The 12,555-nt window shown below is 45.9% G+C and overlaps 1 protein-coding gene across 1 annotated transcript in view; it reads right to left on the minus strand.

The window, feature by feature from the left end:
* Window positions 1–1,010: 1,010 nt before the first annotated feature.
* Window positions 1,011–12,555, minus strand: part of SH3BP4 (SH3 domain binding protein 4) — a 60,216-nt gene continuing 48,671 nt past the window's right edge. Inside the window, exons 5-6 of the mRNA XM_085304403.1 lie at window positions 4,522–4,710; window positions 1,011–4,196 (exon numbers count right to left, since the gene is read on the minus strand). Of these exons, the coding sequence (XP_085160529.1) occupies window positions 3,972–4,196; window positions 4,522–4,710 (414 nt within the window). The 3' untranslated portion in view covers window positions 1,011–3,971. The remainder of the gene's footprint in view (window positions 4,197–4,521; window positions 4,711–12,555) is intronic.

The raw sequence follows: 12,555 nt of genomic DNA on the forward strand, positions 1-12,555 counted from the left end.
TCACTTCCTCACAACCATGAGCTTTCAGGAAAACACAGTGCAACACCCACACAGGTGTGGACAGATGGATGGGTACTAAGCAAGGCCTAACCACATCCCTCTGTATGATATATGTTCCTTGTCATCTGAAACGAGCAGCAGTCCTGGTTCAGCAAGCTGAATGTACATCCCTGTGCCAGACTGAAAGATGCATTTGCCAAAAATTAAATCAAACCATCATGTCTATCCTTCATCCTTGGCAACCTGAAGCCACCACCACAGCCAGATAGCTAAATACCTCAGTTTCCTGTCCTGAAATCTGAATTCAGATCACACTGATGGCACTGTGACCGCCAGCCCAAGGTGGGAGTCCAAGTCCATGTGGCTAGGGCATCAGCCTGCTGGGTTAAAAGCAACCTGGCAGCAAAGATTTGGGAATATGTGCATTATGCAATTGGCAGTTCTATGCCTTGATCTCTTCAATACAATGCTCTAATATGAGACATGGCAAAGTCTGTTTTTATGCATCCACTCACTTTGTTCAACTGTCTAAATAGCCTTGGACTAAGGATAAAATATGTTTTCTCCATTCAGAAAACAGTCAGAAATAGTCTTTGGAAGATATTGCACTACAACAAATCTTGCGAAGGGGCAACCAAATCTTCTCCCATTTAAAAAAAAATTCTTATGTCTTATCTAGTGCTTGGACACAAACAATAGCTTGGGAGGCTGGAATAGATACACTGCTAGAAAAAGTAAGTTTATACTTTGCTTTTCTCTCCTAAAACCACCAAGCTGCAGTGGAATTGTTTTCAGTGAATTCCCTCTGAAAAGGTTACGATGGAAATACAACCTGAATTGAGATTTGATCGAGATTAAAAACCAGGCTCAAGACCCAAAGAAGCGCTGGCTCTAGATGCAGAAAGCTGCTTTGAGGTACAGTTGTTCATATGGTGAAAACCTATTAAATTAATCCCACACATCAAAGCCACCCTGTGACCATGAAACGACAGTAGATGAGGTCTACTCAGTAGCACTGGAATAACAACAGCTTTAATCACAATTATTTTTTTTTCCAAAAACGTTTTTCTTAAAAAAAAAAAAAGTTAAAATTTAAGTACAATAACCAGTTACTGCACAAACTGTAGTAATGCAAAGCCCAGACCAAAGTTTTGGAGAAGGGCATGACGCTTAATGGGCAAAAGGCGTTTGAAGGATGTACACTCAGTCCCACTACATGAGCAGAGACTGGATTTCTGATTGAGAATGGGGACAAATTAACACAGCGATTAGTTCACGGATCCCCAAATGTGATGCTGAGCTCATGTGGTTCTCAGGAAGGGTGAGGGCAGATGCATACAGCAGAAGAGCTGAGCATGGTATCTTTTAGGCTGCCATTGAAATGTTAAGCTGGGTGTACAGGGTACTTGAGGTAGTTAGAAAAAACAAGGGGGAAAACAAAATGCTGAAATTATTCAGGGATGTCCCTAACTTGTCAGAACTGCAGGAGACTAAAACTTCTGCCCTGGGGAGCTAATGGCTGCTGAGGAGACAAGCAAGGCCTTTGCTCCTACCTCTTTCCTTGTTTGCCTCAAGCAACCTGGCCTGGCTCAAGCCCTCAAAGAGCCTCAGCCAAGCGTCAGTGAGGTTGTTCTGCAGAGCTCTGGACCAGCACAGCTCTGTTTGCAGGACCAAACCTCATATAGTACAAGCCTTTCAAAAAGCAAAAGCCAATATTTGGGTAAAGCACATGAGAAAAACTGCATGGCACGTCCATGAGCTGGTCTGTTAGCAGATCTGCCTGTCAGCATGTGCTCAACCTTTCTCTTACAGGAAGTTTTCCTCATTGCAAAGGAGATTCTTGCTTGATGCATGGAAAACATGCTCTTATGGTGGCCTATTCTTGTAGATAAAAAGCAGAWACATGGTGGGCTCAGGTGCCTGACAGACCCTATTTCTGTGCTACAGTAAGTTGCATAGGAAACTCCTTAAAGCCCCTGAGGAGAAAGTAAGGTGCTATTTACTTTTTGTCGGGTCCAGTGAGTGCAACTGTTTCCAGGGACCTGTTTTGGGGAAGAGGATATGAGAGCAGACAGAGGCTGCTTTTTGCAAGAGGACCATTCCCTTCAGAGACTGTCCTGCTAGCATGACCCACTGATGTACCAAGAGCCCATTAAATACCCATGTACTGCCCAGACCAGGCTTATTGCATCAAGCTGCCTATATCTTAGGTCACAGGGAGAAGACACACGACACGAGCCAGCCAAATTGTCCCAAGCACAGCTCTAGCAGGGGAGCTAATGTCACCTGCAACTTCCTAAGCTTTGCAGTGGAGAAACAAAAGACTAAGGTTACCATCTCCYGCACCTGGCTGATAAATGCCCATCCTGCTTGGCAGCAAGGCCACAGTAACCTGTTTCTTGTGTGCTCCTACTAGTATAAAACTCTGGGATTTAAAAGATACATCTTTCCCAATTTTGAGGTTTTCTTTTTTTGGATCGACATGAAAAAAAAAGCATCCTTAACAACTAACCCTTCTGTGGTAGCAGCATTTTGCTATAAAGGAACTTTGCACTTAAAATAAAGTGATCTTTCTGTGCAAAAATATTTTCCTCCCATCTAAAATATTCCAAAGCTGGGAAGCAGGAGGAAGGAGGAGGTCATTCAAAAGCGTTAGCTATAAAAAGAAGGGGAAAGAAGGGGAAAGGTATGGGCACTTAGTGCCACATAGTACTCAGTGGCACCGGCTTTATAGCAAAGAATCTTTACATGTTAAATTGGAATTCAGTAGCCTTGAACAGCCCAATTCAAAGCCCGCTGAAATTAATGGCAATGAGCATTAAGTTGCACAACAAATCTCCAGTGAGTAACAAGTCCCCAGTGAATTTTGGATTGGATTTCAAGTTAGGTGAGATGGTGAGACATTTTCTATTTTTCCTCTTTTTTTTTTTTTTTTTTTTTTTTGTAAGGGCTACGTAGATTACAACAATTCCTTCTGCTCTTCTGGCCACTGCCCCAGAACATGAACTCCAGGTGAGAGGTGTCCAAGCACAGTTTACCGCAATAGCAGGGTTAACCATTCCCAGCATCTTTCCAGCCTCTATCACAAGGCAGCAAGGAGCAGGTCTCTGTTGAACCAAAACTCTCTCCAGCTTCTTCCAGACATCCCCTGCAGCAACCAGCTGGGATGAACTATCACCTCAGCCAGCTGTGAGGGGCCACACCAATTCTCCCAGTTAAAAATGGTACCTGTGCATTTGAAAATAGGCAATGAGCATCTCTCCATCCACAAAAGATAAAATGCATGTTTGCAAGTACATTAAAAAAAAAACAAAAAACAAAAACAACCAAAAGGGTCATGGGGCCTATGGACAAGAAAAAGAAAAAGCTTCTTTTCAGTGTAAGAGGCTTGCTGGGTTGAAGACATCCAAGATGATTTGGTGTTTTACAGAGTCATGCCTGATGGTTAGCCAAAGTCTGACAGCAGAGGTGGGGAGAGGGCATTCACTGTGCTTTGTCTTAAGTATATATTTATATGATTCATGTTCATCTCAAAAGCGATAATTTAAAAGCAGTTTCTACAACATTAAAAACAGCAACAACTTCTCCCTAAAGAGGTTACAACCTTTACTGCTCATTAAAAAATTAAGATTTTTAATTGCCTAAAAAATGTGTCCTCTTTTTGTGATCCTTCCCTCCCACTTCCCTCTCCACCCCTTGCCAGCTTTAAATTTTTTAATAGAAATAGTCTAACCGGTATCAATTCTCTACAGCATAGAAAAAATATCTACTCTGGGTGCCTTCTCACTAGGAGAGCTCCTGCTGATTTCCAGTCCTGGTGAGAACTTGCAAACTTTGGCCTCTTAAAACCTGGGGAGAGTAATCTCCACTTATTTTTAAAACCAACTGCTAAAAAAGGGGGAAAACGCAGAAAATAAAGACACCACCAACAAACGAGATGTGGAAGAATGAATCGCTCCAGGAAACCCCACTTAAATGGCAAAATCTTCATGGTCTTGTGGGCTGAAGGCAGCTGCCCGAAGCATGTCCAAGGAGTTGACGAGGATCAGCGTGCCAGTGAGATGCTTCCAGCGCTTGGTGATGGGGTTCTTCATTTTGTCCAGCCCTATGTGCAGCTCCTGAATCACGTCACGGTAGCTATCCCCGATCTGGCCACTCCAGGTGAGCAGGAAGTCATATGCTGGTTTCCACATGGCCTGCATCACACAGGAGAGAGGGAAGGAGAAAAGCAGAGCTGAATGCAAAGCTCAGGTTCTCAACAGTTTGCTCTGGCAGCTGCTTTTCACTGTGTTTGGAACAGAAAAGCCAGCAAGCGAGTAATACTATCCCCAACCTGCAGTGATCTCCGAACAAACATATTCCAGGTAAAAACACCCCATAATGTCCTCAGCATATTAAAATCCCATTTATTCCCTAAAGGCACATCATAAGAGCATGCTGAAGACATCTGGAGCAATGGCGACAAGCAAAAACAACCTCAGAAAATGAAACCCTTCAACACTGAAGACCATCCACTCTCACCTCACTATCCACCACCCCCGTTTTATCCCGGTGTGGGGCCTCGTAGGCATCCATCTGCTGCTTGGAGACCTTGACTAGCTTCTCAGCAAGCTCCCTCCAGCGCTGGGCCACCTCCACAGCTGTGGTCAGCAACACGAAGTCCTGAATGAGCCTCACGACCAGCCCCTGACAGTCCATTTTCAGCAAGGCCTGCAGGACCATCATGAAAAATCAAACAGAGAGGGTCAGGGAGGGTGGCAAAAGGCATGTTACCCAGGGATTACTCAAGGAAGTCTCTCAAGATGTTACTCCCAAATCCTCCCACCTCCTTTATGGCAACAGCTGGTGAAATTAGGCCAACAGACTCAACAGAGCTGTAATCTCATTAACTGAATGAGGTATCCTACCCTGGTTCAATGTGGTCTGTAGCCTGGGCTGGCCAGCATAACTTTATTTTCCAGGCAATCACTCAAGATGCTCAGTCCCCACATAAGCAATTTAAAGCATCTCAGAGCTGAGAAAAACAGATGCCTTTAATCAAGGTAATTAATCCAATGTGATCAATGCAGCTTGCATCCCCAAACCTGGAGAACTGTCCCTTCACTACAGGCAGCAAGAGGGCCCAAGGATTTTTCCTGAGCAGCCATGGGTTAAACCGAACATTCTGGGACAAGGTCTGGACAGCAGTCCTGGGAGAAGATAAGCTGGGGTGAGACCCAGGTGAATGGCCAGTTTGGAGCATTTTAAGACCTGACCACAGTGGTCGCTTTGCTTGAGATGCTCTTACTCCTTTCACTGCCACTGCCCCTTCCTTAGTCAGTTCAGAAACTATCTCCTTAAGTCATTTATTGATTAAAGTGCAAATGGCTCTGAAGAGCCGGAGAGAAGAAAATGCTTCACCTAGGGAGACCCACAGCAGGAACAGGTTTCCATAGAGCAGTGACTTTAGTCAGGAATAAAGGACAGAGTGGGTTTGAAAATCTGCTGAGGATCGCTATCTTTGGTAATAAAATCACATTCATGTCTGCTCAAAATGAAAAACAGGTTACAATAGCAGAAATCTATGATACGGCTTTGGAAATKAAGGGTTTAAAGGCAATTATCAGGCCACAAGACCTGACCAACAGAATCGACATCTAGCTGACTGAAGGCTCTCCAATGTTTGCCAGAGTCAAGCGCTTGTAATGCAACAACATTAGGACCAAACCCTATCCACGGAAAAAGTCACCTCTTGAGGGTCAAGTGGCTATTGAAATGTATTYGAAATCATGAAACAAGCATCCCTTTTTAAAAACACCAAAACAAAGCAGGCAAACCAAAGACTATCCCTTGGGGGATAGTTTACCACCCAGAAACATTTAATCATTCCTCACCTCCCTCTATAATGCCTGCCCTGGGAAGGCAGTCATTTCCACAGGTTAATCCTGGGCTATAAAAAGGACTTCCTCACTACATCTTCTATTTTGCTGCTGTTCTGCTTTGTCAAGTACCCTCTTGTTTTTATATTGCTAAGTGCTGGAGCCAAGGAAAGAGCAGAATTAGGACTGTGGGTCCAGGATGCCAGAACACAAAGGATGCTACCCAGCATTTTAACAGGGGATCTCATTTTACCAAATGCAAACTACAGCTCCAGGATAAAGAGGGCAAAACCCCGAACCACTGACTCTSATCAGGTATGAGGAGTAGCAGTATGACACCCATCATACCACTACTGACACAGCGGTACTATTATAGCTATCACAGCTGCAGAACTGGGGAGAAATTCTCCGAACATGTCAAGAATCCTCCTCCTTTCTCCTGCTAATACCTCTCTTTTTCATTTCAAACCTGCTTTAGCAAGCCTGTGTCAGGCACTGGCATTTAGGCATTAGGATGCACAATCAGTGAGCATCCAAGACAGGGTTAATGCCAATTCTCAGGGACAGTAGCAAACAGCTGGGAGAAGAGGGTAACATCTGAAACGATTCCAGCAATTTGCAAAGCAAATATATGTCAATTCCCTTATCTGTTTCCAGCTTRCTGCAAAGCAAAGCAGGGCTCGAATCTAATTATGGCTGTGGACCAGCATTAGCTTTTCAAGCACAGTGCTTACATGGGCTTCCTGTATTAGTGAGAGAAGTAATAAACCCTCGTGTTAAGCAAGCAAAGGAAAAAGCATTTGAAGAGCGTTATTTTTTTTTTAATGTGCATTAAAAAAGCATTTACTTCTGTGTTGTACTCATAACCGCCTCTGTAAAGGACTCTTCAGTCTGGCTCTCTGGCAACAGAACCTTATTGAACAACCAATAGATTCACTGCTCTCTCATCTGGRGCAGGAGGGCTCAGATGATCCTACAGAGGCAAAGGATTGCACTCTGGAGTCCTCTCTGAAACCGCCAGGCAGCAAGCACAAACCACTACAAATCATATAAATGATGCAGAAGTACCATGCCCCCTCTGCACACTCTTCTAGTCACACGTGATGGAGCTCATTTCCAGCTGCTCAGCTGCAGTTTTGGGTACAATCAGCTGTCCCTGGTCTGAGTTGGACACAATTTGCTTCTCAAGGCTAAAAATGGTTGGGTAAAACACACCTCAGTTTGCCAGGAAAAGAGGCAAAAAGAAGTAATGTTGTGGAGAAAGAGTAGGGAGGAGAGAAAAACCCATCTTCTTGGGAAACCTAGGCTAAACCACCACACCCAGGCAACTTTGGCCCTGGTGTTGTGGAGAGAGGCTTGCTCAGCCCGCTGCACGTTCAGGCACAGGCTGACATGGGGGACGAGACATCTCCCGTTGCATACAACCAGGACCAAATCACCCTTTTTTAGAGGTCTCAGTGAGACAATTGAGGGGCAGGAGCTTGTTACCCATTTGGTGGACATGATGGGAGAAAAAGCACTGAAGAACTGATAGGACGTGACCCCCAGCGCTGCGAGACTCAGCCAGCTTACAGTAAATGGGGCAAGCATCTGGTGCTGTTTTGCAGACAGGTTAATCGCCGAYGTACAAACGCCAAAAATGATCTGGTATTTAGCAAACAGTAGAGCAAGCAAACACTACAAGAGAGACACTCTTTATCTCTTCCTGGAGTCAAAGGAGGTAGGAGGCAGCAACTGCTCCCCGCGGAGCAGCCTGCTAATTGCAGACAGTGCCAAAGAACAGGCAGATGCGAAGCAGGGGCGTGCACCAGGACAATGGGGAAAAGGATCCAACAACCAGTTCTTGCAGTGCTCTTGGTAAAGCCCCACTTGCCACTGCCTGGAAAAGGCTCCTCAGTACGTCACTTGGCTGCGGACAGCCAAAATAAATTGAAATTCAGGGAAGTAGAGACGCACATGTTCCAAAACGGTAACCAACGCGTTAATAAACACATTTGACTAAGCCGTTGTGGATATTCCTCCTTGGATAACACGGGGGATGACAGGTTTGAAGAGCCTTTTTAAATGATAGCTTTTCTTGCTGGCCACTACGAACAAACTGTAACTAATGAGTTAAAAGGGCTGGCGCTGGTGGGGTTAGTGCTGCAGAAGACAGATACTCTGGGTCTTTCTGCTGCTCACAGTAAACAAGAAAATGTCACTGAGTAAAGCAACTGTGAGCCATGTAACTGAGCAATGTAGAATGACTCAAAGCAACAGATTTGAGAGAAACAAATTGCTCCCTTCAGCTCAGCAGGTTAACTCTGAAACCTACAGACAACAATGGAAAYGCCTGCTGTGTTCACTTTACCTCTGGTTATCTTACCTGCGAAGGCTCTGCAGGTATATTTTCACCAGTGTCTATGCTGGGGTTAAAACACTGCCAGAATGGTGTGGGGAGGGGATACAAAGAGAAGGAAGMGCTATGGCATTCGCAGAGAGCGAGGTGGCAGAGAGGGCAGGGCTCGCCAGTCCGGCACATGGGCCTCCCTGCTGCCTTTCTGGGCTCTGCTCTCATCTCTGTGATGGCCCACAGCAATGCAAGACCCCGATACTCCTGGTATTTGGCTACTTCCCCCCAACCCAGTCCAGCACAGAGCTCAAGGACAAGCCGCACACAATCAGGCCCATGTTCACTCTGCTGCAGAGATGCCAGGAACATCCTTGCTTTGTCTGCCCCATTGCAGGAAGCTTTTCTGAACAGCAGAAACCAGGGAGCTGGGAGTATCGTGAGCACTAGAAGAGCCAGGGAAAATGAGGGAGAGCAGATGGTGGCAAAGCTGTGCAGAACAGGGTGAAGAAAGAGCTGAATGGGCCTGGAGGCCCTTCAGGAGAGACTGGGCACAAGGCCACGGAGGGATGGAGCCTCTGGCTCAAATGTCAAAGCCAAAGCAGGGAACTAGCGGTAACGATGAAATATTTTTCATCTATACACAAAGGAACCTCCACAAAAGCCCATAGTGCAGTAGGGTCTTCTAGGGACAGTAAGGAGCAACTTCAGTCGTCAAATGCAGACGTGCCAGACAGTTCCTGGCTGGTTCACAATTCATTCTTTTTGCCACAGAAATACACAAATTACGAGCAGGCTCAGGGCTCTTTTGAAAGCCGTGACTAGCCCAGTTGGGATTAGCAGGGTTCACAACAGAGTTTAATCCTCCAGCAGGCGCTTTCGGGATTATGCTATAATTTTTGTTCCATCTTCCTCACTCACCCTACGCAAGCCTCTCAGGATAGCTGCACGCGCGCGCGTGTAGACACACACACACACACACACACACACACACAGAGTTTGCACAATCACTCCCTTCCCATATTGCCACTGCTATAAAGCTATGCATTGTCAATGCTCTCTGAAGTATTCATCAGTCCCAGAGAGCCTCCAAGCCTGCTCCACCAGCTGAGCACGCAACATAGCAAAGATGGTTTGATATTCAAATWCCATTTCAAAGTGGCACAGAAAAACCTATACTTAAAATGCATCTAGGGAGGTAGAATTTGCATTTCAGCTCTGAAATGCAGAATCTCATTTCCCATTCTCTAATCATGGAAAACATCATCGAAGTAAACATGGCGCTGGGAACCCTGAGGGGGTTTCAGTGCAAAGCTGAGGAAAAAGACTAACAAATGCCAGTTGTTCTGTGCAGTTTARGGGTTGACAATTCTACATGCACACCTCTTTTGCCCCCCGGTTTTGCTTATTTGTCTTAGCTTATTGAAGAAGAAAGCAAAAACCAAGGGGAGCAGGCAGATACAGAGACTGCCTACATGTGTGTGGCTACCTCAGGCAGCCCATTCTACACATGCACAGTTGCAGAAGGCCAGCCACGGCACGCTTACCGCTCCCTTTTACAAGTGCAGTTGTCTTGGTCCAACTCAATGGCCATCAGGCCCTAACCTCTCTTGCACATGCATGCATGCAGTCTCCCATGGCCTAAAGCTAGCCTTGACACTCGTTTCTCTTGGYAGTTTGGTGAAGCCCTTTGAACTTTTGGTACCTCCTTCTTCCTGGCCTTCAGTGAAACTGAGGCGTAAAACTTTTTCTTCTTTGCCCCAGCAGGGTAAAATGATGCAAAAATCATTCACACCCACCAAGTGAAGCACAAGAAGGAAGTCATTATGGAAATGGACTTTAATTAGCTAATGATTTCTTAAACAGCATTTAACTTGGAAAGCACCCTGGAGAGCCCAAGTGTTATTACACATTAATCAACGTCTGAAACTTTTCTAAGGCAGCGTTTGGGTGGTGGTGGGGAATGGAGGAGGAGATGGCGGTTATAGGAAGCAGCAATATTTAGTATCCTATTAACTACCACAGAAATGCATGAGAGGGCAGGGATTGGGATTTGAGTTAAAAGCTGAAGGAGGAGAGGTCTTCAGGGAAGTGCGTGGCAGAGCAAGCATCCCCGCAGCAGAATATTGCTGGAAGAGACTGTGGTCCCATTCAGCAGCTCCCATCTGGCTCATACACACCATTGCACCAGTCATACACCCCTCAAACCACTGTGCTACACATTCACCATTGTCAATGAAATTATTTCTGCCTAACACATTAAGGTGCAGGCTCTGTAGAGCAGTTTCCTTGAACACAGTGCCCAGCGAAGGTCCAGGGGTGCTGAAGGCATCATTTCATCTGAAAAGACATTAAGTGCTGCACTCTCAGTGGGCTTGGAAAGGTAGTGGATGCTCYAGCCCTCTGAGCATCTTCATAGCCCTRTGCTGGACTCTCTCCAGTAGCTCCATGTCTCTCTTGTMCTGGGGAGCCCAGAAYTGGACATAGTACTCGAGATGATGCCTCACCAGGGCTGAGCAGAGGGGCAGGATCACCTCCCTYSACCTGCTGGCAACACTCTTCCTAAGGCACCCCAGGATACCATTGGCTTTCYTGGCCACAAGGGCACATTGCTGSYTCATGGTCAAGTTGTCATCTACCAGCACTCCCAGGTCCTTCTCTGCAGAGCTGCTTTGCAGTGGGTCAGCCCCCAGCTTGTACTGGTGCCTAGGGTTATTTTTCCCTASGTGCAGGACTCTGCACTTGCCCTTGTTGAACCTCAGGAGGTTCCTCTCCACCCAGCTCTCCAGACTGTCCAGGYCTCTGTGAATGGCAGCACAGCCCTGAGGTGTATCAGTCACTCCTCCCAGCTTGGTATCATCAGCAAACTTGCTGYGGYGGCACTCTGTCCCCTCATCCAGGTCATAATCCTACATCCTACAGAAAAATTCCCACCAACTTCAGTGCGGCACTTAGGTAAGTTCCTTATGAGAATATCTACATATGCAGGTGGGGATGTGCTCCCCTAAATGCAGAGAAAAGGCAGAAGATGGCTTCCACCTTGGACACCAAGTCAGCACTGCACAGGCACTACGACCAGCCAGCAGATTGCTTCTGGATGCAGGAGCAATGGGGGACTAGTATAAGCAACTTTTGGCTGGCCTGCTTCACCCATGCTAAGTCCAGGCAATACACATCCTACACTGCGGGAGATTAAGGGGACCCAGAGCTATTCAGGTCCATCAGCAGCTGTTTAGGGGTCTGGACAAACTATGAACAAGAAAATATCTTTATCCCTCCAATGCTTCTGAGCAGTGTCTTTTGGTAGGAAAAGGCAACACACAGATACCTGCAGTCACAGCAAATGGATGGAAAACAGACTGGGGGAAAAATTAGCTTTTTCTGTATGAACTTTAGAAGTAGTCTGGAGRAGAAAAAGCTAAATAAGTTCTGCAATCTCTGCTAACATACCTAGTGGCACCAATATTTTCCCCTTCAGCAGCATTTCTTGGAAAGGATGAAAAATGCAAGGCTGTATAAAAACACTATTGAAAATCCAGAGGGAKAGAAATGCTGCATCCCATCACACGTTTAACTCCAGCTCCAAAGGACCAGGTAATGTAGTCACCGTATGGCAAGTTGGGTCTTGTTTCTCAAATGAAACTTGGCATGTTTCCATGTAGCAACTTGAGTGTATTCGATTATGCGGCGGTAGGTGAGTAACATTTACAAAAGCACCCAGGTGTTTTTTTTTCTTGTAAGTCTGAAACCTATGGGGTTTTTGCATGCTGAAAGCTTGCAAACTCTAATGGAGTTTCCCCCTGTCATCTGGGCTGCAGTAACCGGCCACAGGGGTGCTTTCTGTACATGTGGGAGAAACAAATTACCTTAAAGCTCTTCCACGGAGATGTAAGCAAACACACTTTTCCCACAGCCAATTACTATGGCCTGGCTGGAATGAGGTTTGCCTGAGATGTTTTTGAAGAAAGTACCTCTTCCCCGATGGGAGCAGAGCTTAGAAACAAGGCTTATTTGTGAGCACAGTGGACAGTTAAGAACTGAGCACAGTGCAAGCATCTCTGCCAACCTGAGCAGGTAATACTGTCCATAATACTGTTAAAGGACATAGCACATGCAGGCCCTGCTGAGGCACCACTCGGCAAAGTGCAGTCTTCCTGAGTAGTGAGAGGCATAAATGCAACTCAAAGCGTCTTGCAAATTTGGGATTTTAATTATTACAGGCTTTTTTAGTAAGGCAATCTGTGTGTTGTCTGCTTTTGAAAGGCAGAGAGGAGAGGAGGGGTATAGCTYTCTTTCTGATGTGGTGACTAATTTCTGAAGAAGGTTCTCCTCAGTTACCTTCACACACTGCTGCTAATGCTAGGATGA

Source organism: Rhea americana, unplaced genomic scaffold (genome assembly GCF_003343005.1).
Source record: "Rhea americana isolate MKP2758 unplaced genomic scaffold, rheAme1 scaffold_209, whole genome shotgun sequence".
Classification (NCBI taxonomy): Eukaryota; Metazoa; Chordata; class Aves; order Rheiformes; family Rheidae; genus Rhea; species Rhea americana.